This window comes from Dermacentor variabilis, chromosome 9 (assembly GCF_050947875.1).
Source record: "Dermacentor variabilis isolate Ectoservices chromosome 9, ASM5094787v1, whole genome shotgun sequence".
NCBI lineage: Eukaryota > Metazoa > Arthropoda > Arachnida > Ixodida > Ixodidae > Dermacentor > Dermacentor variabilis.
Window position 1 is genome coordinate 132,682,117 of NC_134576.1, and position 22,410 is coordinate 132,704,526.

A 22,410-nucleotide genomic window follows, 5' to 3' on the forward strand; every position below is an offset into this window, starting at 1 on the left:
CTTTCACGTGGCGAACACGCGACACGAAAACTACTTGAGCGTGTCCGCTGACACACATAATAGCGCGGCCGGCCGTCAATCCGAAAGTGCTACGCGTTGGTCTGTAGTCTGTTCTCCGATAGCGCGTATAGCAGACGGTCGTGACACGTACGTAGACGAACTTGATATAGCTATCACTCTAGCTACTCCTCCCCCATAGCAACGAAAAATTATATGCATTTCAATCGCAGTTTCTTTCTTAAGCAGGTTTAGTCGATGTATTTTTAGAGAAAAAGGCGATGATGCTCTATTGTTGCGTACACCGGAGCCATGAGCTGCGCAACGCCGGATTGCATGAATGCGCACCACTTTTGCTGTTCTCATCTGTGCCGCAGTGACGTGCGTCAGGCAGCGAATAAAGGTATTATCTCCAACAATGCATACATAAAAGGACTAAAATGGTGCCAAACAGTGGCTTTAAATTAACTTGTCTGCTAAAGTGCACAAATATCCCGCTGACGTTACCTAAAACGCACCTTTCGGACCCGCTGCTGCAGTTACACAAAGTTGCGGCTGACACGCGAACAGACAACTCGGCTTGTGATCGGATGTGATGACGTGCGAAAAAAACACCGAACGTCGTCGCTGTCGTCGTAGTTCGTGGTTGAAGTGGTGTAAGCGACACTTGCAGTGCCGGCGCAACTGTGCAGCCACTACCGACCTCGTTCAAAGCGAACACGAATACTAGATTAGGTAAGGGCACACAAACACGTAGCGGATCCAAAAAGTAGGCTTTTCCGCAGGCATATTCCGTTGCCAACGGCGCAGGCGGCTCTGCGGTCGCGTCGTCTGCTCCGCTGGGTCCGCGCACACCTGTTGCGAATTGGCTGCTGCTGCAACGGCGGCGCTGCCAGCGCCGCCCTTCTGCGTCGTTCGGCTTCGCTGCTGTCGTCTGCTTTCGTTGTCGTCGCCTGCTGCTGCAGCAGCGGTGGAGGGGAGAGGCGAGGCGAGCCAAAGCGAGCGCCGGTGCTTCTTCCCCTCACAACGGTCGACTTGAACGTGCCCGCAGCAGCGAAGCGGTTTTTTTTTTTTTTTTTTTGCCCCGGCAAGCCGGCTTCGCCGCTGGCGCTGCGTGTGTGGCTGAGAGATCGGCGCGGCGCTCTCGGCGCTGAAGAGCGAGCACGAGGGAAGCGCAAGCAAGGAGCAGCCGTGCTTTTGGCGCAACGCCGCCGCCGCTGCAACCGCCGCGAGCGCAGCAGACGACGCCAGGCGCCGCTCGCCGCCCGTTACAACGCGGCCCGCGCACTCAGAGATCCCGCGTGTGCCGCCCTGGATTGGCAGAAGCGTCGTCGCAGCGACAGCAGTAGCCGAGCAGCGCGCCGCAGACGACGCAGCAAGATGGGAATACTACCAGGAATGACGACAATGAGCCCGTGACTCTTGTGGGGAGTGCATTTTTTTTTATTTGCCTCGCCGACTGCCGTGTCAGGATGAAGTCCAAGAGAGGTGAGTGCTTGCAGATCTTTTGGGCAGGAAAGTGAGCGCCGTCCGGTGTGTCCTCGACGCGACCACGTGCCGCCGTGTCAAGTTCGAAACGTCGCCGTCATCTCGCGCGTTCGCGCACGCTGCGAGAAAACGATAAGCTTTTAAGCAGACGATCGGCATTCGTCTGCAACAGTCCTCCTCGTCGTCGTTGCTTATTATATTATTTTTCGAAAAAACCGTGCCAACGCTGTAAGCGTTAGAACTAAAAAAACTTGCCGCTCGGCTGAGCGGCCGTCAAATGTCAAACCGTCGTTCTGACACTTGACATTATCGCTGACGGCTGCTGTGAAACACCACGCAGCCGCGGCGCACCGTTTGTTTTTCCTCCTAGCGACGAATATCAGACAAAATGGCATGTCTCGCCTCAGTTCCGCAGACATACCTTACCCTCCCCCCCCTCCCCCATTTCCATTCCAACGTATGTTTCTGCGCGCAAGTTTACACGTACTGTAAGAAACCACAGTGCAGTTTGAATATGTATGTACCGCATACACTTTTACTTTCCTCGTGCTAGCTTCCCGGTTCTTGCGGCAAGAGAACGCTCGTTCGTACTCTTCCGTGCGCCTCACATGGGCGCGCGTTTGACGTGCGCGTGTGTGCCATAACACCTGGTGAGAGAGATTCACCTTCAAGGTCCTTTTTTCCGCGACGTTTCGGCAGACTGAAGAGGGCGAAGCGGTTGCGTTTTTGACCCCGATTTTGTCGTCAATTCTTACACAGCCGGAGAGGGGGGGGGGGGGGGGGGGGGGGGGGAGAGCTTGACATGCGAGAGACGACCGCTTCCTTTTTCCTGGTTTTCGCGGTTTTTCTTTTTATTTCGTTTCTGTCCAGCGTTTCCTTTCCGCCGTCGTGGTCGTATAGCCGACCGCGTGCTGTCGCCCTGCCAGCCCTGCGTCGCCCTTGACAGCTCTCTCGTCGCACATGCGGCGGTACAGTCGGTCGGTGTGTGTGTGTGCGCGCGCGCTTGTGACGCAAAAAGGAGAGCTCGCTATCGCTCGTCTCTCCCCCATGGCGGCGCCGCGGCCACAAAATGCCTCGTGCGCAACACTTACTGCCTCGATCCATTTCTGCGGTGCTGGCTTTACGCTATCTTGCGAGCGCCCGAGTTATTTAATATAACGACAACGGCCGCAAGAGCTCGCGCGCTTCAAACTCGGACGGGTCTCCCGCGGCGATCCCGCCATTTTCTTTTCTTTCTCCTTTTTTTTTTTCTAGCGCTAACAGACATTCGCGCCTCCTGTGAGCAAGGAACAGAGGGACATCTGTCGCACACGCGTAGTTCATTTGTCCTGATTTGACGTTGGCTCATATTTTATCCATCTGCGAAAGGTGGCGCGACACTTCGCAAATATCTATCTATCTATCTATCTATCTATCTATCTATCTATCTATCTATCTATCTATCTATCTATCTATCTGTCTGTCTGTCTGTCTGTCTGTCTGTCTGTCTGTCTGTCTGTCTGTCTGTCTGTCTGTCTGTCTGTCTGTCTGTCTAATGCACTGACCCATATAGCGTGGAGCTTTTTGAAGCACACTGAGTAAAAATAATGGGAGTGATAATACTGAACAGATGTAATGGGCGAGTCTGACGCTGGCAGTTCACAACGCCGCCGTTTTAAAGTGGGAATGGGCAAACATACTAGGAGACATTGCCTCAGAAGGGGCGCGTTTTCTCTTCGGTTTTCTTTAGAAATAGGAAACTTTTTTTTTGTTCTCGCTCGAGCTGGGTAATATAACGTTTGCATGTTTGCATAAGCGACGCTGCATCGATTGCGGCGAAAGGCGCGTCGTCGCAGAACCCAGTGCTAAAGTGACACTGCACGCATTTTGCGAGAGGTCACACTTGTTTACACTGTTACGCATTGACCCCTGGAAGACAGCGCGCGAGTGAAAAAAAAAACAAAAAAACAGAAGAAGAGAGCGAAATGGGGTAGAAAGAAAGGAGAATGCAGCGGTCATCACTTTCAAGCGCCTTTTTTTTTTTCTCTCTCTCTCGCGTTTGCTTGATACGCTGAAGAGGAAAGCACTTTGGCAGAGCTCTTGACGGTCAACAGTGGTGTTCTTCTGGGGGCAATTTGTGTATTCGTTTAAACCCTGTAATGCACCAAAATGAAGCTACATACCAAGGGAAATTGGTACCACCTGTGTTTTTTTTTTTAATTACCATAGAGAGTACATTCGCAAGCACAAGAGGGAAAATTATTTGAGTAAAACCCTAGCTAGTATAATTAATTCATAAATAATCGGTTTTCTGAATTATGTACAATTGAAACATTGGCCCTACGTGTCAGAACTGCTACTATGGACTATGCGTCAATCTTCCCGTGCTCAAATCAGAATGTTGAGGTATGAAACTCAGCCTAGCATAAATGGCATTACGGGGCTAATGTAATGTTTACCGTTAGCCGAGAGTGATGATAGATGCCGGAAAGGCAGATGTGAGAGCTGTTTGCTGATGAATGCTGCGGCTGTTTGCGACGCCGTACAGTTAGGTATTCGCCATTTACTGATTCAACCGTTTTCGTTCGTGAGAAATCGACGGTATACACAAACTTGTACATTTAAAGTTAATGTTCGTTGTTTTCGGCCAGGGTTTCGCAAGGAAACGATGAAAGCTGTCGTCTGCAGGTTTCCGCTATTTCTGATGCAGTTGCTAATTCTGCACGTATCGTGTGAACGCGTTACTTTTTTTTTTTTTTCATTCTGAGGTTGTTTTCCGATTGCTGCTGACGCTAACGGTTTCGATCCTTGAAGCTTCAAGGACCGTTCAATAGTGGGAGTTTGCTTAATAGTGACGCTACGAAACGTTGCCATTCGAGGAACTCGCGAGCATGGATGCCGTCGCCTTCTGCTATTCCTACTACGACGCTTCTGGAGGGCACGCAGCTTGTCATTTCGTTGCCGTCTACGAAGAGCAGCACGCTTTGCAAGGGACCATCGAGAGGTGTCGTCTGCAACTTTCTTTGGCTTATTCCTCTGCTAAAATGCAGCTGTTGTTCATCATTGTGTGTCACTATTTTGCAGTTGTTGCTGACTCAACGTTTTGATCCTCGAAGAAGAACCGCGCGACCGCGGGTGTTTCCATTAATAGCGACGCTATTAACCGTTGTCTTTCACGGTGCGACCAGCGGGCTCTTCTGGAACTCGCGAGCAGAGCTGTCGTCGTCTGCTGCAACTTCTGCTGCGAGGTTTCTAGCGCACGCGGCTTGTCATTTTGTTGCGGTTTGCGAGAAAAACAGCAGGCTACGTCAAATATAGGGCTCGCCGCAGTTCGCTCCTCTCGGATGCCATTGTGTCCCGCTTTGCGGGGTAATCAATAACCGACCAATGTTCGCGCGCCGTTGTGTGTGTAAGCGCTATTTCTGGTGACAGTCGTAGCAGCATTCCCCGCTTTGTGTAAACCCTTTCTGTTCGCCGCCGCCGCCTTCCGAGTGCGTTGTCGTGACATGCGCGCGCGCCCGTGGTCTAGCTATAGCTCGCGCGGTCAGATCGCGACTTTCGCAGCGACCGCACGCGCATGCCGGGGGTTCTTCGTTTTCTTGCTTTCTCGTCTTTCTTTCTTTTTTGCGCTTCCGGCAAAGGTGAGCCGATCCGCATGCGACGCGCGCATCTGCCGTTTTTTATTGTTGCGCGCACGGCTCGTTGACGCGTCGGCGACTCTCGGCCTGCTGCCGCGGGAAGTGCGCCAGACTTGCCGAACACTATACTCCCGAGGCTTTGACGTTTTCCGCGAGCTTGTTGTCATCTCTCGAGGTCTTGTCGCTGTTGTGTCGATGGTTTTCGTACTTTCTTCTTTTTTCGTTCCTGTCGTGCGTGTAGGCTGTTGCTGCCTATGTTGCGTTGTTCTGAGTGCTGCTGTCATTCCCGCTTTTGGCAGTGTAGTTGTCGTTGTTACTCCTGTCGTTGCTGTCGTGTGCGCTGCTTTCGTTGCCGTTAACGAGCATCACGAAGAACAGAATAAAGGACTGAAGAGCAAAAAAAAAAAAAACACATCTCTGCGAGAGAATGACTAAATATATGCGGGCAAACATCAGTTGGTAAAGGTGAGGCAGCGCTGCGGATGTCGTTGTCGCTGCAGCTGTTGCTGACCTTGTTGTGTCTTTCGCGTAGCTTTCAGCGCTCCTGCTGCTATGTATACTTCTGTGTCGGTGTAGTTGTCGTTGCTGCTCCTGTTGTTGCTATTGTCTTCGCTGGTGTCGTCGTTGACGTTGCGGCGCTGTCGTTGCGGACGTCGTTGTCGCTGCTGTCACTGCTAATCGCGTTGTCGTTGCTGCTGCCGATCTTTCGACCGTTGCTGCGTCGCATCTCGCGTGAAGCAACTGCATCGTTCGTTGGCCGGGAGTCTCCGGGATCGTTTTCCGTTGATTCCGCCCGAAGTGTTTTCAGCTGTCTCAAAGAAACGCAGTTATCGCCCGGTGAAAATGCGTTCGGCAGTCGTGTACGTAGCATGGCGTTTCGCTCCTTTGTCAATACGCGATTGCGCAACTAATTTCCTGCGCGCGTTTGTCAGAAAAAAAAAAAGAAAGAAAAACGCGAAAGCCACTACTGATGGCACGTGCCTCGATGGGGTCACGCAGACGCGACGACGGGGCAGTCGCGGAGCATGTTTTTTTTTTTTTTTTTTTTTTTTAGGGTTGCCGTTAGCCGTATTCGCAGGGTGCATCGGCCAGAGGAGGCTGTGACTCTTTCACTTATCTTACGCCAGTGTCGCCGACGCCAGCCACTATAGGGCTGTGAAAAAAAAAATGAAACGACGCAACTGTACGTCGAGAGACGGTTCTCAGAGTTGTTACAACGCTGCCCTTTGTCCAGTACAAAACAAAGCCCGCGTTTCGTAACGATCGCGCGCTCCCGAATGCTCGCGCGATTTCTGAAGCGTCATCAATACATATATATTCCGAATCGCGTCCCTCTCCAACATTGTTTCTTTCGCTCGCGAGGTTGTGTGCGTTTGGGCACTGACAGTCGACTGTACGGTATAGAGAGAACCTTCATGTACGTACACGTTCACGATCGAGACCTACCCGCAGCCTCCGAGATTCGCGGCAACCGCCACTGCGATCTCGGAGGCCACGCCTTTTTTACGCTACACCGAGCACATACGCAGATATCGGCGCCGGTCTGTTTCGGCGACTGTCGCGCCGAACGCGTTAATTGTTTCGCGAGTGTCATCTCGGCGCCGACGGCGGCGGCGCTGCACAGTGATACAAGCTGTCACGGCGTGCCTTTCTCCCGCGGCATGCTGTGCGTTAGCCCGCCGTTATAAAGGGCACGCCGCCCTGCCCGCATTTGTAAGGTCGCATCCTGCGACATCTCGGTGCGCCGTTCGCGACGATCCCGAGGTGGCATATGCCGCCGCGTTCCGCGCAGCGTCGATGCACGGAACGTCAACGAGAGCGAGCGCCTCTGAGAGAGATTGTGTTGCTCGCAGAAAAATTTTAAAGGGAGAGAGAGAGAGAAAGGCGTGCAACCAGATGCTTAATTACATTTAAAGAAAGATGACAGAGAAATATGAGGCTTGCAGGCCGCGGCGCACGCCGAGCGTTGCCAGTCGGGCGTCTCTGCGTCAGAACGATCCTAGCTGCGTTTCACGCACTGCGTATATATATATACAGGGCGAAAATGGATGCCATTAACGACGCCGAATTTGAACAGCCGATCATTAGTGCAACCATGATTTCTGTCTGTAAATAGATAAATAAATAAATAATCGAAAAGTTCACGGGCGCTTCTTCTGCCCTCTCAATTCTTCTTAAGTTCTTCTTAAGAAATACATCAGCTTGTCAATCATAACCTTGCGGCAACGGAAGATATTTCTTCTACTTTCATATATATACGCGCTTTTCTGCATACTCTATACGAAAATGCAACCTTCGAAAGAAGGAGGGGGGTCTGTGTCGGCCGACCTCTTAGGGGGGGGGGGGGGTTACACCCTTTCAAATGCGGCGTCGTCCGATACCACCGCCCCCTTTTGCCGATCTCGGAGGCCGCATAGGTGGCCAGACCGGAGGCTATACCGTAATTGTTTCTGACCTCTGAGGCCACGGCGATGCTCCGTTGCATCGTGGTCGTTGACAACTTACCGCTGCATATACGCCGATGCCTGCTGGCACACGTCTGAACCGCGGCGCCTAATCCGCATCCCCTTCCTCGGCCAATCGGGATAGGCGGGCGCCTCTCGCGACGATATACTCTCCGAATTACGCACACGTCGCCCCTCGACCGTGAGTGTGACGGCCGGGGTTCTCAGCGTCGGGAAGCGCTGAACCAACCGTCACTCACCTCTGCCTGAAAGCGCCCTTCAAGGATTAGCGGGTGCAGCCCCCCCCCTCCCCCTTCTGTTACCCGTCCAGAGCACGATAACGCAACCGCGTATACATATGCTTGAATAACGGAGGCAGCAGTACACAGCTTTGGGCCGTGCAGAAGATGCGCTCGCGTTATTTACAGCCCGAAACCCCTTATCTTTCCAAGCCCTCCACTCGAAAGAAAGAGTTTAGCGGTTTTGGCGTGTATACCCCGTCGGCTGGCACTCCTCCAGCTAAGTCGCCGTCAAACTTTTTCCGCGCCGGCTGCCCTCACGATGCTGACGGGCTGGGGCGGAGGGGGAGGGGGAGGGGAAAGACAGACTTGCAAACAGACCGGTAGCATAAGACTGGCCAAGTTTCTATATTTTTTTTAGTCTGTCCACGACATGCTCGGGGCGCAAGGATGGTCCCCATCTAGCTTAAATATAGCCAGCTCTAATGGCGTTCACCTGATGGCATGATTCACTGAGTGTAGGTCCACTGTTAAAGGAAACACGTCTTACTGGATAATTAATGCGTTTTAACAGCAACATCTTTTTCAACTGTGTCGCGAAAAAAAGAGCGGCTGATGTGACGTCTCGGGCAGACATCCCATGCATAACGAAAAATAATCTACGAGCTTTCGCCGTGTATCGCAGCTGTAATTAAGCAGTAGATGAATGGTTCCTGCATGCTGCGCTGAAAGCTATTGCCATGGATTGGCTATTCCACTGCGACCAGACCAACACCTTATTAGGTAAATACCAGTTAAGTGTTCCCTTTAAGATTGGGCATCGATTTACACAGTCCGTAGACTTTCCTCTTCCCGTAGAGTTGTCCTTTTGTCTACAGAATTTTATGCCGGGCGCGTTTAAAAGAAAGTCGTTACGGAGACTGACCCCCTTTGTTCTTTTGTCGTTCAGACTTTCACACCGGTTGGTTGTACGAATCCGCAAAAGCACGTCAAAAACGGCGATGATATGTATAACTGGGACGCAGCCGCGATGCAACAAGAACAGATCATGTAAGCCGACAAGCATGCGCTCATGTCCGTTCTGAATTACCTCTGGTTCCCCCCCCCTCCTTTTTTTTTTCTTCCTAAGCGCACGTTTCAGTCGTTAAAGTAGGCACACTACAAATGGAGAGAAAAAATGGACAAAGGGGCTAAGGACCCAGCTGTCATTTGCGCTCGCTCGCCTGTGTTTTTGTTCTCCGGGTTTTATATCCACCGTTTCCGTTTCCCCAGCTTTCTTTCCTTTCTTTTTTTGTATCGACTCTAGGTGCGCATGCGCATAGCTTATAACCCGATATAATATATATGTATATAAATTTTTTCTTTACATCACATAATGTTTCCTCGCAATCCCACCCTCTGGCCTGACTCTTTTGCTAGAAGCGATTTTTAGCTCGTCCGTATTTAAAGTTCGTATTAAGAATGCCGGAATGCTGGCTGGCGCAGCGCCATCTTGTAACGTTCTCTTCAACCACGAATGCGTTAGTATACACATTTGCGTAGCGTCGTTGTTTTCGCAATAGAACAAGAAAGAAAGACGGAAAGAAAGAAATCTACTACGCGCTAATAAGCGGTAATAAGCGGTACTGCCAACGCCTTTGCCCCAGCAAATAGGTGAAACGTGCTCGTCGCAGTTTTACATGGAGGAATGAAATAAACTAGCAGGAAACATTACACGTGGCGCCGCCGCCGGCCTAAATGGCAAGCGAACCCACCGTGAAGCCATTCCCTTCACTTTATTCCCCCCTCAGTATCGGCCCGGCACGTGACCTCTGAAACTCGGTGCATTATTGGCCCGGACTGTTTGGTTCCCCGGTAGTTTTTAATTGATGCGCACTTTTTTCGGCTGCCCTGCCGTAGCTCTACCTTCAGAGCGGAAGCATTGAAGACTGCACCGCGCGCTCGCTGACGTGGCGATCACGTGACCGATACGATCGGTTTGGCCGATATGTTTGGCTTCCATCGCGTTGGTCAATGCCCTCTCAATTCTTACCTTCATCCAAGGGTCAGAACGACGCTATCTTGCTTGCTGCCCAAGCAAGATGGCGGCTGCTGAGTTAGTTTACCTGGAAGATGGGCCGAAAGATCGCGCGGGCACTAGAAAACGTAGTCGCACCTTATTATGCGCTTAGTGTAAGTTACACTGTGCATATCATAGGTTCGCGCATGCTAAACGTTAAAATACATCCATATCATGCGTTTCTTTTTAGCTTTCATCGTCAACACGAGGCGACGTGCCGTCGCTAGGACTCTAAGCTGTCTTCTTATAGCAGTCATTGAAGACTGTCTGACTCTCTGCAGTGCTGGCCAGAATTGGAACACGCTCATTTTTTTCGAACCGTCTCGTCGCCTGGCGGTTTATGATGGTGGTGACACGAGTGCCCCCTTTGAAACGGAGTGGTAGACCTTTTTGGGATGCGTCATCTTCAAATGATTCGTCTGCTCTCCTCTGACACCATGTCCTATCCTGTGTACGCCTTCTTCGTTTACAAACACGCACAATGTCTATAGACCGAGCGGTCTGCCGGAAACAACGAAATTGTTTTCTGTAAGCGGTATACTGTTAGGTAGTCTGTGTTGACACTGCAGTCTCCTTCCGTCCGTTCTTGTCACGCGCACGATCAGAGCTTCGTTAAAGTGTGTGTGTGTGTGTGTGTGTGTGTGTGTGTGTGTGTGTGTGTGTGTGTGTGTGTGTGTGTGTGTGTGTGTGTGTGTGTTAGGGGGGAGTGTTTACACGCTAGGTTATCGCGGGGTGCATTAACGAGCTCCGAAGCGTAGTCACGCGGCCGACTTCGGCATCGCGTAATCGGGTTAGACCTGTACTGTAGCGAGGGCAAAATAAAAAAAAAAGGGCGGGGGGAAGGGTCGCGGGGCTAGCTGGCGCTCGGCGTTTTTCTGTGCCTACACCCGACAGGCATGCGTGCAACAGCTGCACCCATGCCTTCGCGAGGCGGCAGCGGTTGGTCGGGCCTCCCCGCGTGCGACTGTCACGCGGAGGATGACGGCTCGGCGGACGTGCAGCGCGGCGCACCGCCGTCAAATGTTTGGCGGCGCCTGGAGAGGCCTGCAGACACGGCGGGGTTGTTCCGCCCAGGCACTCCGCCGAAGCCGCAAGTTCGCCTATTGTTCGAGTGCGGATGCTGTGCATGCGTGGTTACATCTATCTATCTATCTATCTATCTATCTATCTATCTATCTATCTATCTATCTATCTATCTATCTATCTATCTATCTATCTATCTATCTGTGTCTGTCTGTCTGTCTATATATCTGTCTGTGTGTCTGTCTGTGTGTCTGTCTGTGTGTATGTCTGTGTCTGTCTGTGTGTCTGTATGTATGTATGTGTCTGTCTGTATGTATGTATGTATGTATGTATGTATGTATGTATGTATGTATGTATGTATGTATGTATGTATGTATGTATGTATGTGTGTCTGCGTGTGTGTCTGCGTGTGTGTCTGCGTGTGTACGTACGTACGTCCTTCGCGCGAATGACAAGGACATCAGAAGTGTGGCGCCAAGTACGAAAGCACAACGCGACAAAGTTTGCAGTCTCGCTGACTGCGCGCATGTGCACGTGTGTGTGTGTGTGAGTGTGTGTGCGCGCGCAGACGTGCAGTTGCAGCATGATCTGCGCAGTCGCATAGTCGGCATGGCACTGGCATCAACAGGATGTCGCAGCTGTGGCCCGGCCCCTCAGGCGCATCGCACTTGTCACACCGCAGACGAGTATGTCAGCGAGCGATTCGAGGCCCAGTTTTTTTTCTTCTCTCTTTATTCTCCTGCATGTTCGTCTAGAATGACGTTTTGATTGTGCGTGCGTGAATGTGAGCTCACGTGCGTGACTGTCGCTTTTATAACAGTCGCGTCCGTTTGATTACGAAATGCGGAGACAGTTTATAGCAGGGCGCCTCGGGCAGTCGGGCGAGGGCGTTCAGTGTGGCCAGACGCAAGGGATGCTTGTGGATGCTATATTCGGAGCAAGAGATATGCATTGCTGTCTACCTTATCTTCTACGTTATCGAGAGGTTTTGTGCGTTGTCACGCATCTAACGAACCTCGCGTTTGATGCCACACATTCAAAAATTGCGCACAGCGTTGCTCAAGGACGAATGTCACTCGTTTTGAATGAGACGTTTGACAATTTATTCGTGTGTCAAAACAAATATGTTGAGGCCGGAATTAAAGAGGCACTAAACTGCACTACTAAATCAACTTACGACTTGTACGGGGGTGAAATACGTTCAGGCCACTTATATAGTAATTTCTGCAAAAAGAAAAAGAAGAAGAAACATTGCTTACTAGACGACATACGAAACCTGCAAGTGCGCTTCTCCACGCAGCTAGCGTGACCTAACGAAGATGGCGGACAACGGTTTGGAATCGTAACTGAGGTTTCAGCATGCGGGTCGGTGACGTTATTCTTGCCGCCCTCCGCTCCTCGCGCCGTCTAAACTGTCAAAAAAAGAAGCTTGTTTCGGTTTTAACAGTGCCACTGGCAACTATAGCGGAAGCGCGGCCATATTGGTTAGGGCAAGTTAGGTGTGTGGAAAAGCCTGCTTACGGAATATTAGATACCGACAAATTTACTCTTCTTTATTTCTTTTTTTTTTTTGTCTTAATGACCAACTCAGATTTCCCTATTCAAATACACATCAGACGTAGAAATACTCTCGCGAGACAACCGCTTAACTGATGTCAATTAAATTTGCTGCACTTATGACTTAAAGCCGAACTCCTCTGGCCGACCGTCGGAATCAGCATTATGATTTAGGGCCTCAAACGTCTTACAAAAATTGCCGATTATCGTTAAGCTAGAAAAAGAAAGAAATCTGAACCACGTAGTTTACAAATCCGTAACTCTGCACCGGAACCAGATATATCGCGGTTCTGTAAACATCATTCGCTGTAGCGTATGTCAAGCGGACAAGATCGATGTATATACGAGTTTACAGTTTCCTGTCGTAATATTTGTAGGAAAACCATATGCGTATTACCCGCCTGTGTTGCTCAGTGGCTGTGACGTTACACTGTAAACGCGATGTCTGTAAACGCGATCCGGAGTACCCCACCATGGCGCCGCGTCTCGTAATCCGATCGAGGTTGTGGCACGCAAGGCTTGAGAATTCAGTTCTTTTTAGAACTTATACGGTGTCACCGAATGAACGAATTAAGGCGTCGGCGTTGTATATTGCGTCTGGTCTCTGCGTGCGCGAGCCCTCCGCCGCAAGCAAGCTGTCGAGCCGGCCGAGCGTGCTTTTGCCTCGAGAACTTCGGAAACGGATATTTCTTTTTTTAAAAAAGGAAAGCGTAATGCCAACAGATGGGGAGGGGAGACGAGTGGAAAGGGTGTGAAGTGGCCGGCATTGTTCGGAGTCGGCGTGACGCCCATGCGTTATGGCGCTCTGTGCTCGTCCATCTGACAGCTGCAGAGAGAGATTCGCGCAGAACGCTTGAGGCATATTATAGCATATAGCGCGGGACCTTCGGCAGGGCGCGGAGAGGGGGGGGGGGGGGGGGGGGCATGAGCAAGAGTTATAGAAATCGTGGCACGAGGCGTCAATGCAGTTTTTGTTTACTGGCGGCTCTATTTTTCCCGCGTTTTTATTTTTACTCTTAGGACAGTGAATATGGCAGATACATTCTATGGAAATCTATGGAAAGACAACCGGACAATCGGCCAAATAGGAAAATAATCGACATGAGAGGGAAAATAATCGGCGAGACAGGAAGACAATCGGTTATACAGAAAGGCAATCGGCAAGACAGGAATACAACCCACAGCACAGAAAGGCTGTTGGCATAACAGTAAAACAGTCGGCACAATAGAAAGACAATTGGCAAGTCAGGAAGACAATCGGCAAGACAGGAATACAATCCACAGTACAGGAAGGCTGTCGGCACAGCGGTAAAGCAGTCGGCACGATAAGAAGGCAATAGGGATGTCAGGAAGGCAACCAGCAATAAAGAAAGACAGTCGATACGACAGGAAGACAATCGGCAAGGCGGGAATAAAATCCACAGTACCGGAAGCGTGTCGGCATAGCAGTAAAACAGTCAGCTCGATAGGAATAGGCAAGTCAGGAAGACAATCGGCATGACGGGAAGACAATCGGAATGACGGGAAGACAATCGGAATGACGGGAAGACAATCGGAATGACGGGAAGACAATCGGAATGACGGGAAGATAATCGGAAAGACGGGAAGCCAGTCGGCATGACGGGAAGGCAATCGGCATGACAGAAAGACAACCGGGAAGGCTGGAAAACAATCAACAGTACAGACAGTAAAAGAGCCGACAGGAAGACAATGGGCATGACAGAAATACGGTACAATTGGCAATACAGAAGGACATTCGGTAATACAAAGAGACAGTGGAGAAGACAGGAAGGCGTTCGGTAATACAGACACTGCAGGTGTATACACTCCACAGTACATGAAGGCATTTGGCATAACATTAAATAGTTGGCATGACAGGAAGGCATCCGCAATACAGATAGTCGATATGACAGGAATACAGTCGGCAAGGCAGGAAATAATCGCCAATACAGGAAGTCAGTCGGCACAACATTAAAACAATAGGCACGACAGGAAGACTATCGGCATGACACGAAGGCAATCGGCAACACAGAAAGCCAGTCCACATGACAGGACAGTCGGCTCAGGAAAACAATCGGCAATACGGGAAGTCTGTCGGCACGACAGGTAGAAAATCGGTACGACTGGAAGCCAATCGGCAAGACAGGAAGACAGTCGGTGTGACTGGAAGACAATCGGCAAGAGAGGGAGGCAAGCGGCATGACAGTAAAACAATCGGCACGACAGGAAGACAATCGGAACGACGGGAAGACAAGTGGCAAGACAGGAAGACAGTCGGCGTGAGAGGAAGATATTGGCATGACAGGAAGACAATCTGTACGACAGGAAGACAATCGGCAAGACAGGAAGGCAGGCGGCATGACAGTAAAACAGCCGGCAAGTCAGGAAGGCAATCGACATGAAAGTAAAGGAATCGGCACGACCGGAAGGCAGTCGACAAAACAGGAAAACATCCGCAATACAGGAAAACAGTCAGCATGACAGGAAGACAATCGGCAATACACGAAGACAAATTGGCATGGCAGGAAGACTTAGTAGCTTCGTGTTAACCTCAGGAGGGTGACAAATTTTCCATTTCATGAAGCTTCCTCCACCTTTCAAGCTTCCGCAGAACTGATCTGTCCGTGCGCTTCGATTGTCGATAAATTCACCCTCGCCTTGCAACCTGCCAGCCTCCTTGTTAGACAGATCCGATTATATCGAGCGACCGCTGCGAAAAGGCTTTGTTCACGGATTCGAATGCCCCAGAGCCGTGGGCGAAGGCCCAACAACAACGCCCCGAGTACCCAGCGGTTGCAGTGTGCACCGCTGTGCTAGCAATCCGCATCTTTCACTGTGCGGTTTGGTGCAACGTTTGAACAACGGAAGAGTCCGTGTTGATGGTGTATTGGGCAGCATTTGACGACAGTGCGTAATCATCCGGTATGTAGCTTTCGATGTGTATTGCCTTTATGGATTCCATTGTATTGCACTGCGAGTAGTCACGGCGATGGCTCATCGGGCACTTCGTATCGGGCCATCGATGGCTCATCGATGGCACTTCGTGTAAGTTGATGACATTCAGCCCCTCCCAGAACCTTTGTTGACGAAGTGTGCCGAAACCCTTTAATTGACAACGCGTAGACCTTCGATCCTGCTCTTTAGTATAGTTTCTCTCGAGCTTGTGCACTCTGCACAAGCTCGAGTGGTATGCCTGTCGAGTGTTGTTTCTCTAGGGCCTCCATTGTGTTTCGCTTGCCAGTAATCGTGAGGTGTTTGTTTGACGCTGAGGACGAGTCAGGGAGTGCTCCGAGTTCGCCGCGCCATCACAACCTACTTTTACGTGAAACCCGCCACGTTTCAAGGGTTTCCCTGGAAGACTCCGTGTCCACGCTAGCGAGGGCCATAGGAAATACTATGACTTGAGCCCGACTTCCGAGATCGCAAACGTGCACGCCGGAGCGATCTCGGAGGCCACGGCTCCGTAGCCTCCACAGCGTTCGTTGCCTCTTATACGTATGTAACGTAGCGCAGCGCCAGCAACGTACAAACCCAGCTCCTCGTGTCTATCGCCCGTCGTCGATGGCTTACTGCGGGTGCCAAGAGCTCAGCGCACCGCAAAAGGCTTCCCGCCCGCTTCCCGCCAGCTTTGTCGCATGCCGGGAGAGACAGAGAAAGAGAGAGAGAGGGGGACGGGCTGGTGGTGCTGCGCACGCCGACTGCTCGAGCCTGCAGTGTGCGCCGTGTGTGTTCCTCTCCCTTCCTCCCTTCCCTCTTCCTCCCAGCTGCTAGCTCTCCGTTCATCCTCTCAGCCGGCGCGGCGGCAGCAGGTTGAGCGTGTCTCGCTGCAGCTGTGCTGCGCTCCAACGATCCGCGCAGGGCCGCTAGTCGGCGTGCGGCCCCCCCTCTGGCGGGTTGCACGCGTGCCTCCGCCGGCTGCCGCTGATCTCGTGCGAGCTAATGGAGAGCCGCGTTTTATCCCTCGAAAATGGAGTATATATGCTCGCACGTATTGGTCGTCGTAGTTGCGGGACGCTTTGGCACGTGCTTTGGCACGTGCCGAGCAAGAAGGTTTGGAAAACGCGGACCTGGCGTCATCGACATTATCGCCACGTCATGACGCGCAGGGCGAGATTTTGTGGCATCCGCAACAATCGGGTGTGGTGACGTTGCCGATGCCTATACATCACGAGGGGCGCAGCAAAAGGCAAATTCGCATAATTTCTTTCCTTGGTCTTACGAACTGATGTAAGAATATTATAAGAATTCTTCGCGTGAGAACAATATATAAGTCTTGCGTTAAGAATTCCTATAGTAACGGTCTCACGATAAGAATTCTTACAATAATATTCTTACGTCACGTCGTACGAATTGCCAGGCCGCAAGGTTACGAAGACTATACCTGGTCGAAATGGCGTTAACTCCGGCTTCTCTATCGCCGCGTGCATTCGATGTCACTTTGTATTTACATTAACGAGTAATATATTGTCACGTGGTGGTGACGTTGAATAACACAGTAGCAATACTGTGAACGTCAAAACTAACTTTTATTGGGCGAACCTGTGCCCACAAAACAGGTTACACTTATAGCACAACGATAGCGGCGAACACGCTCGGCGATCGTCGAAAATCTGATCAGCGGGTCAAGCGCGTCGGCTTTTATACAGCAGTCATCGAATGTTCCAGACTAATCGTTGGGACCCGCATGCCTTCTACAAAGTTCTACACCATTCGTGTCAAGCGATGAAATCAGATAACACAAGGTTCGGCGACAACAGACAGCGGATAGAAGCATCGATAACTTTCCAGAAACTTCGGATACATGCAGGCGTGTCCCGCGCTGTGCGATAACATTTCTTAGGCGGCAAAACATGTCGCCCGATAAAGACAAGTACACGTGTCAATATTCTTAAGGAAAATCTGGCGCCAATGCTTGGGCAGTTCAGCGCGGTGGTATACCTTTCGGCACGGGGGAGATAGAAAGAGGAAGTGAGCGAAACATAGGGACGTTAACTAGAAACTTTGTTAAGGTTTGTTTGGAAATCAATTCTTATTAAGGGGGGCGGGGGGTCGATCCAGCGTCTAACGTAACGCTCGCGACCGCTTCAGCGATTGCACTTACGTAGAACCGAGGAGCAGATTGAGGCGCAAGTTGATGCTGTTGTATTTTTTGTTAAGAACGTGTTAAATATGGAATTTCTGGATAGCTGGCTCTGGTGTAATCCTAGCTTTCCAGGTTTCTACATAAAAACAAATAAAGAAAGAACGTGCTGTTGTTCAGACCTTAATACGCACTCTTATTCGTATCGGGACTCTGAAATTTTACTTTAAATGGGAACATATGGCTTTTTAAGAATAGCTATCCAAAAATTCCGAATACGTTACTAAGGTAAAAATATATAGAAGGAAAATGATGCAGAATAATATAGTGCGTAAAAAATGCTGCCGCTCTAGTAAGGCAGTGTTGACGTACAGATTTGTCCGATAGGAACAACAACCCTCCGGTGTGATGGGCGACTGTGCCAGGTACAGGATCGGTGCTGGTGCGCTTATACAGTATAGTGACACTATTTGCGTGCTTGACACTTGTGTTTGCGCGTTTGTGTGTAGTGTTCGTAGATATTTTCGTGCGTTTTCTTTCTGTTATTTTTACCCGAGTAGTATACTCGGCGTAGCCCGCCTCAAAGAAGCGTGCCCTCCCGTTCATTCACTCACAGATATACATCCGTGTAAAAAAACCCCAGTTTTCTTCGTCTTCATTTCGCTGCGGCGCTGCTATAAGCCCAAAACTGGGCTTATATAGCAGCGCCGTGACAGTGCTACAAACGCAGAGTTCTGACGACAAAGAAAGCGTTAGTAAGCTTCGTTCAGAGAGGTTGGCAGGAAGCTCTGGCGGTGAAGTGACATCTTGTAGTACCGTGCGGAGGACTTCTGCGGTGTCGTCATGTTCGACTCTGCCGCGCGAGAACGCGCTATCCGCGAGGCTGTGAACAGGGGTCGGTGCATGAACACATGAACTTTCCCCTCTCCTCCCCTCCTCGCCACATCGCTGTCTCCTTCGCTTAATGTCACATATCTCGCGCGCCTCCTACGTTTCTTAAGTATTGTTTTCCTTATAGCCATGCATGGTTCCACAAAGCGTATTTCTTTATTCTCTGTTTCTTTTCTTTCACTTTTTTTCTTTGCATCAGGTGTGAACCTCGCCTGCTGGGTGTACGTGCGCACTGACATTTGTCATCCTCACCCTGACCACGTTGTCATTTTTCTCTTAAGTTTCCATGCAATGTCAAGACGCGCTCGTTTACCATTCAGTGAGTCATTCGAAAACGAAAGTTTAGTGTGACGAGCCACGGTCGACAGTCCTGCGCGCTATCAATTTCATTCACACTGTTGTTAACGGTTACAAAATGTAACTGCCGAGCAGCGAGAAACAATTACTATGAAGCGCGGACATCTGCCTCTTTAATTATTCCCCTTTTTTGCATTTTTTTTTTGCTCTTTCGTAGACGAGCGCGCGAGTTTTGTAACCCCCACAATTGTCATCATCACGTGACATTTCCCTTTTCTCTCACTTGTCATGCATTACGTACGAAACGTGTGCAGTCACGACGGGAAATGGAAACAGCTACAGCTTGTCCTGTTTACAACTCCGACAACTGCTCAGCGGATAGCCCTATAAACTATACGTAACCTGACCTGACCCGATTGCCTTTTGGTGTGGCTCCACCAGCTGCTGGTGTTGTAACTTTTTGTTGTGATGCAAAAGGATAGAAAGTTGGGCGAGTTGGTACGGTCCGGGCGAGTTGGTACGGTCTGTGTCCGTGTCACTTCGCGCTACAATCCAAGATCAAGGTTTTTCTGTGATACGTCACTACTACTACTACTACTACTACTACAACTCTTACTACTATATATAATACTTAGCAGATGTTGGCGCCCTTACAAACACCATCTTCCTTTTTTTTTTTTTTTTACAGATGTGCATTCAATGAAGGCAACAGAAATGTAAACGTGACGTAAAACAACATCCAATCTTAGTCGACTAGTATAGGTCAAACATTTAATGTTAAAGTCAAGTCACATAATTACACTATAAACAGCGTGCACAAAGTGTTACATAAAAAACGGTGAAATGCGAAGGCTGCAGTTCTTGCTTACTAATAAACGGCTGGGAACAGCACTCTGTCAAAACCAGAGATGTCATCATGAGGCGCAGATACGAGAACATCAATGTGGCTCACGACGCCATCCCCGTATCGTTTACTCGTCGTTTCTGGCATAAACATCCCTTATTAACGTACCTATTAACATAGCCTTCCAGAAGTGTCGCTTACAGGTCTAGCCTAATGTTTCTCTTAGGTGAACCTTATTAGGGTCACAGGGTACGAGACTTTGTGAAGCAGTGGTCTAATTGAATTAATCATGCGTGTAGGGTCGGACTAGTCGGTGCTGATCTGTTATCGACATTTATTGCGTTAAGCGCCAAAGGGTAGCGCCACAAAGCAGACGAGTTAGTATGATGTCGTCCGGACTCCATTGCCGTTGTTAAACCGGCACGGGGGCAGACGACGGACAAGTTTGTTCTGCTGTCGTCTGGATTCCTTTCGCATTTTTTTTTCTCTTTCACTTCATTAATGCCGTCAGACTTCCTTCGTTTCATTTTCGGTCACGTTGCTTATAGGTTACGCTGACAGAGTAAGTTAACGGCATGTCTCTACGCTCCCATCGACTTCAGAATAAATCAATCAACTGAAAGTTATATTAGCGCTGATGCTTTTGTATTGCCGTACCCGTCGTCTGCCTTGTGGCGTTAAGTGCAATTAACGTAGTGGTGGTCTGAAAAGTATATACCCGAAGAGGGCGCCACAAACGGTCGTCGTTTTTTTTTTTTTTTGCGTACTTTATTGCTAGCGCGAAGCTGTTTGTTGCTCTGGCACGACTGTTTCTATCTCCGTGCGTTCAATAAAATAAAGGGGGGGGGGGAACAAAAGTTGCTCGTAAAGCTCTTCTCGTATCACGTTCACCGATGGAGCGCGCTCGTTGGAGTGATTGACGGGGCTTTCTTTTCCGCAGTTTCGCATTCGAGCCGTTTATGCGCTCGACTGCATGCGCCCGCGAGTGGCGGTAAAAAAAAAAAAATACAGCGTCATTCCTTCGTGAAGCTGTTTTGAGCGTTGCTTAGCGGTACACTAAATAGAAACGCAAAGTCAGTCTAGATTGGTAAAATATTCTTCCAGAAGTCCACTTTAGGTCATTGCACGACAGAAGGCTAAACATGTTACCTCACGAAGCGGAGACCACAGTTCCTAGTTTGGAACTTCGCGCCGAAGTATTCAGCGCTGATACGCCACTTGTAACGTCATAGGTTCGGATATATTTTTGTCATACTTGAGCCGTTTTGACGTTGGAGAGGTTTCTTGCTTTCATTTTTCTTCTGAGGAGTTGGGGGGGGGGGGAGGGCTGAGCGTTAAATTTAAATCCATTGCAGTGCAATGTATCATTTTAAGAAATTAGGGTTATACGTGCCAAAACCACGATATGATTATGAGGCTCGCCGTATATCGGGTGGTCTCCGGATTATTTTTGACCACCAGGGGATTTTTAACAGTACCCCCAATGCACGGGATAGGAGCGTTTTTGCGCTTCGCCCCCATGACACCATGGATTTTGACATCATGACGTCATGATGAGCTGGTGCGCAGACGTCAAGGAGGCGTCGCCACCCGCCTATCTCTTTATTTGCGTTCTTGGGTTTTTTAACCGGTTTTCCCAATCCTCCTCTCGGCGTTTAAGAATGGCCACTTCGCTACTGCAGAATCGTGCAACGTATTACTAATGCATCTTAACTTTCATATTTAAAACAGCGCCAAAAAAACACGGCCAAAGGAGGAAAAGGAGGCCAAAGGAGGCATAAAGAGAGCCCGTTGCGAATTGTATATATTTGCGCAGGCTTCAATAAAGGTGTCGTTGGCAGTCAGCGCTCGTCCTGTGTGCTCCCAATTAGCCGTGTTTCTTATTTTTTTTTTGGCGCTGTTTTAAATACGAATGATCCGTACCAACTGGCTCGCGCCCAAACCCTTCTGAGGCATCTTAACTTACTTATTGACACCTTTATTGTCCCTTCGAAGTGCGTCGATCAATCTTGGCCGCATGGTTCGCCTCCGACGTGTAATAGCGCTACACGCGATTCCGAGGCGTCCAATTTATGTAGCGGAAACAGCGCGGCTCTCAGAGCACGCTTTGGCTTCACGCTCTCTCTCTCTCACACACTCTCTCTCTCTCTCTCTCTCTCTCTCTCTCATTTTTTCCCTTCCCACAACGGAGGCGCCGAAGTTTTTATGGAGCATCGCCGATGCTCGCACACGGCGCGAAGTCTCGGGCAGCGCGCGCTTCGAAGGGCGTGAGCAACTCGCGATGTTGTTCGTCCAAGCTGCGCGCATCCTCGCGCATTAATTATGTCCGCAGGCGAAGGATTCAGCGGCGTTCTGGCGGTCCGTTCGATTACGCCTTCGCTTTTTCAGGGGAGGAAATTTGTCCCGGCGGATTCTCTTTAAGATTTCGAAATCACGCTTCTCGTTCCTTCTTACTCGTTTTCTTTTTTTTTATCCCTCTCTTATTCTCGTTTTAATTTCGTTCTTTGTTTTCCTTCTACTTTTTCTGTTCTGACAGTGCTGCTGCCAGCACCGCTTCGTTAAGAAGGTTTGTTAAGTGTTGCTCGCCCCAAAACGCGCACTGTCACTTTTGTCGTCTTTTTTTTTTTTTCCCCTCATGTAGTTGTAGACTGGAACGGCTTTCCTTAAGACATCAGTGCCATCACAAGTTCCATCTCCATTCACGAAAGAAGTGTCAGCGATTCTCTCACCTTAATTTATATTGTTTTAACTATTGTTGTAATCCCATCCCTAATGTGACACCCGTGTGTGGGGTCTTCAAGGAAATAATAAAGAAAAAGAAGATTAGGTGCTGCTTCGAAATTGAGATATTTTCGGGCCCAACGTGGGAGCAGA

At 49.8% G+C, this 22,410-nt stretch overlaps 1 protein-coding gene across 1 annotated transcript in view; it reads left to right on the forward strand.

The window, feature by feature from the left end:
- Positions 1 to 330: 330 nt before the first annotated feature.
- The window catches only part of LOC142557549 (uncharacterized), a 146,559-nt gene continuing 124,479 nt past the window's right edge, over positions 331 to 22,410 (forward strand). Inside the window, exon 1 of the mRNA XM_075669480.1 lies at positions 331 to 1,485. Within this exon, the coding sequence (XP_075525595.1) occupies positions 1,470 to 1,485 (16 nt within the window). The 5' untranslated portion in view covers positions 331 to 1,469. The remainder of the gene's footprint in view (positions 1,486 to 22,410) is intronic.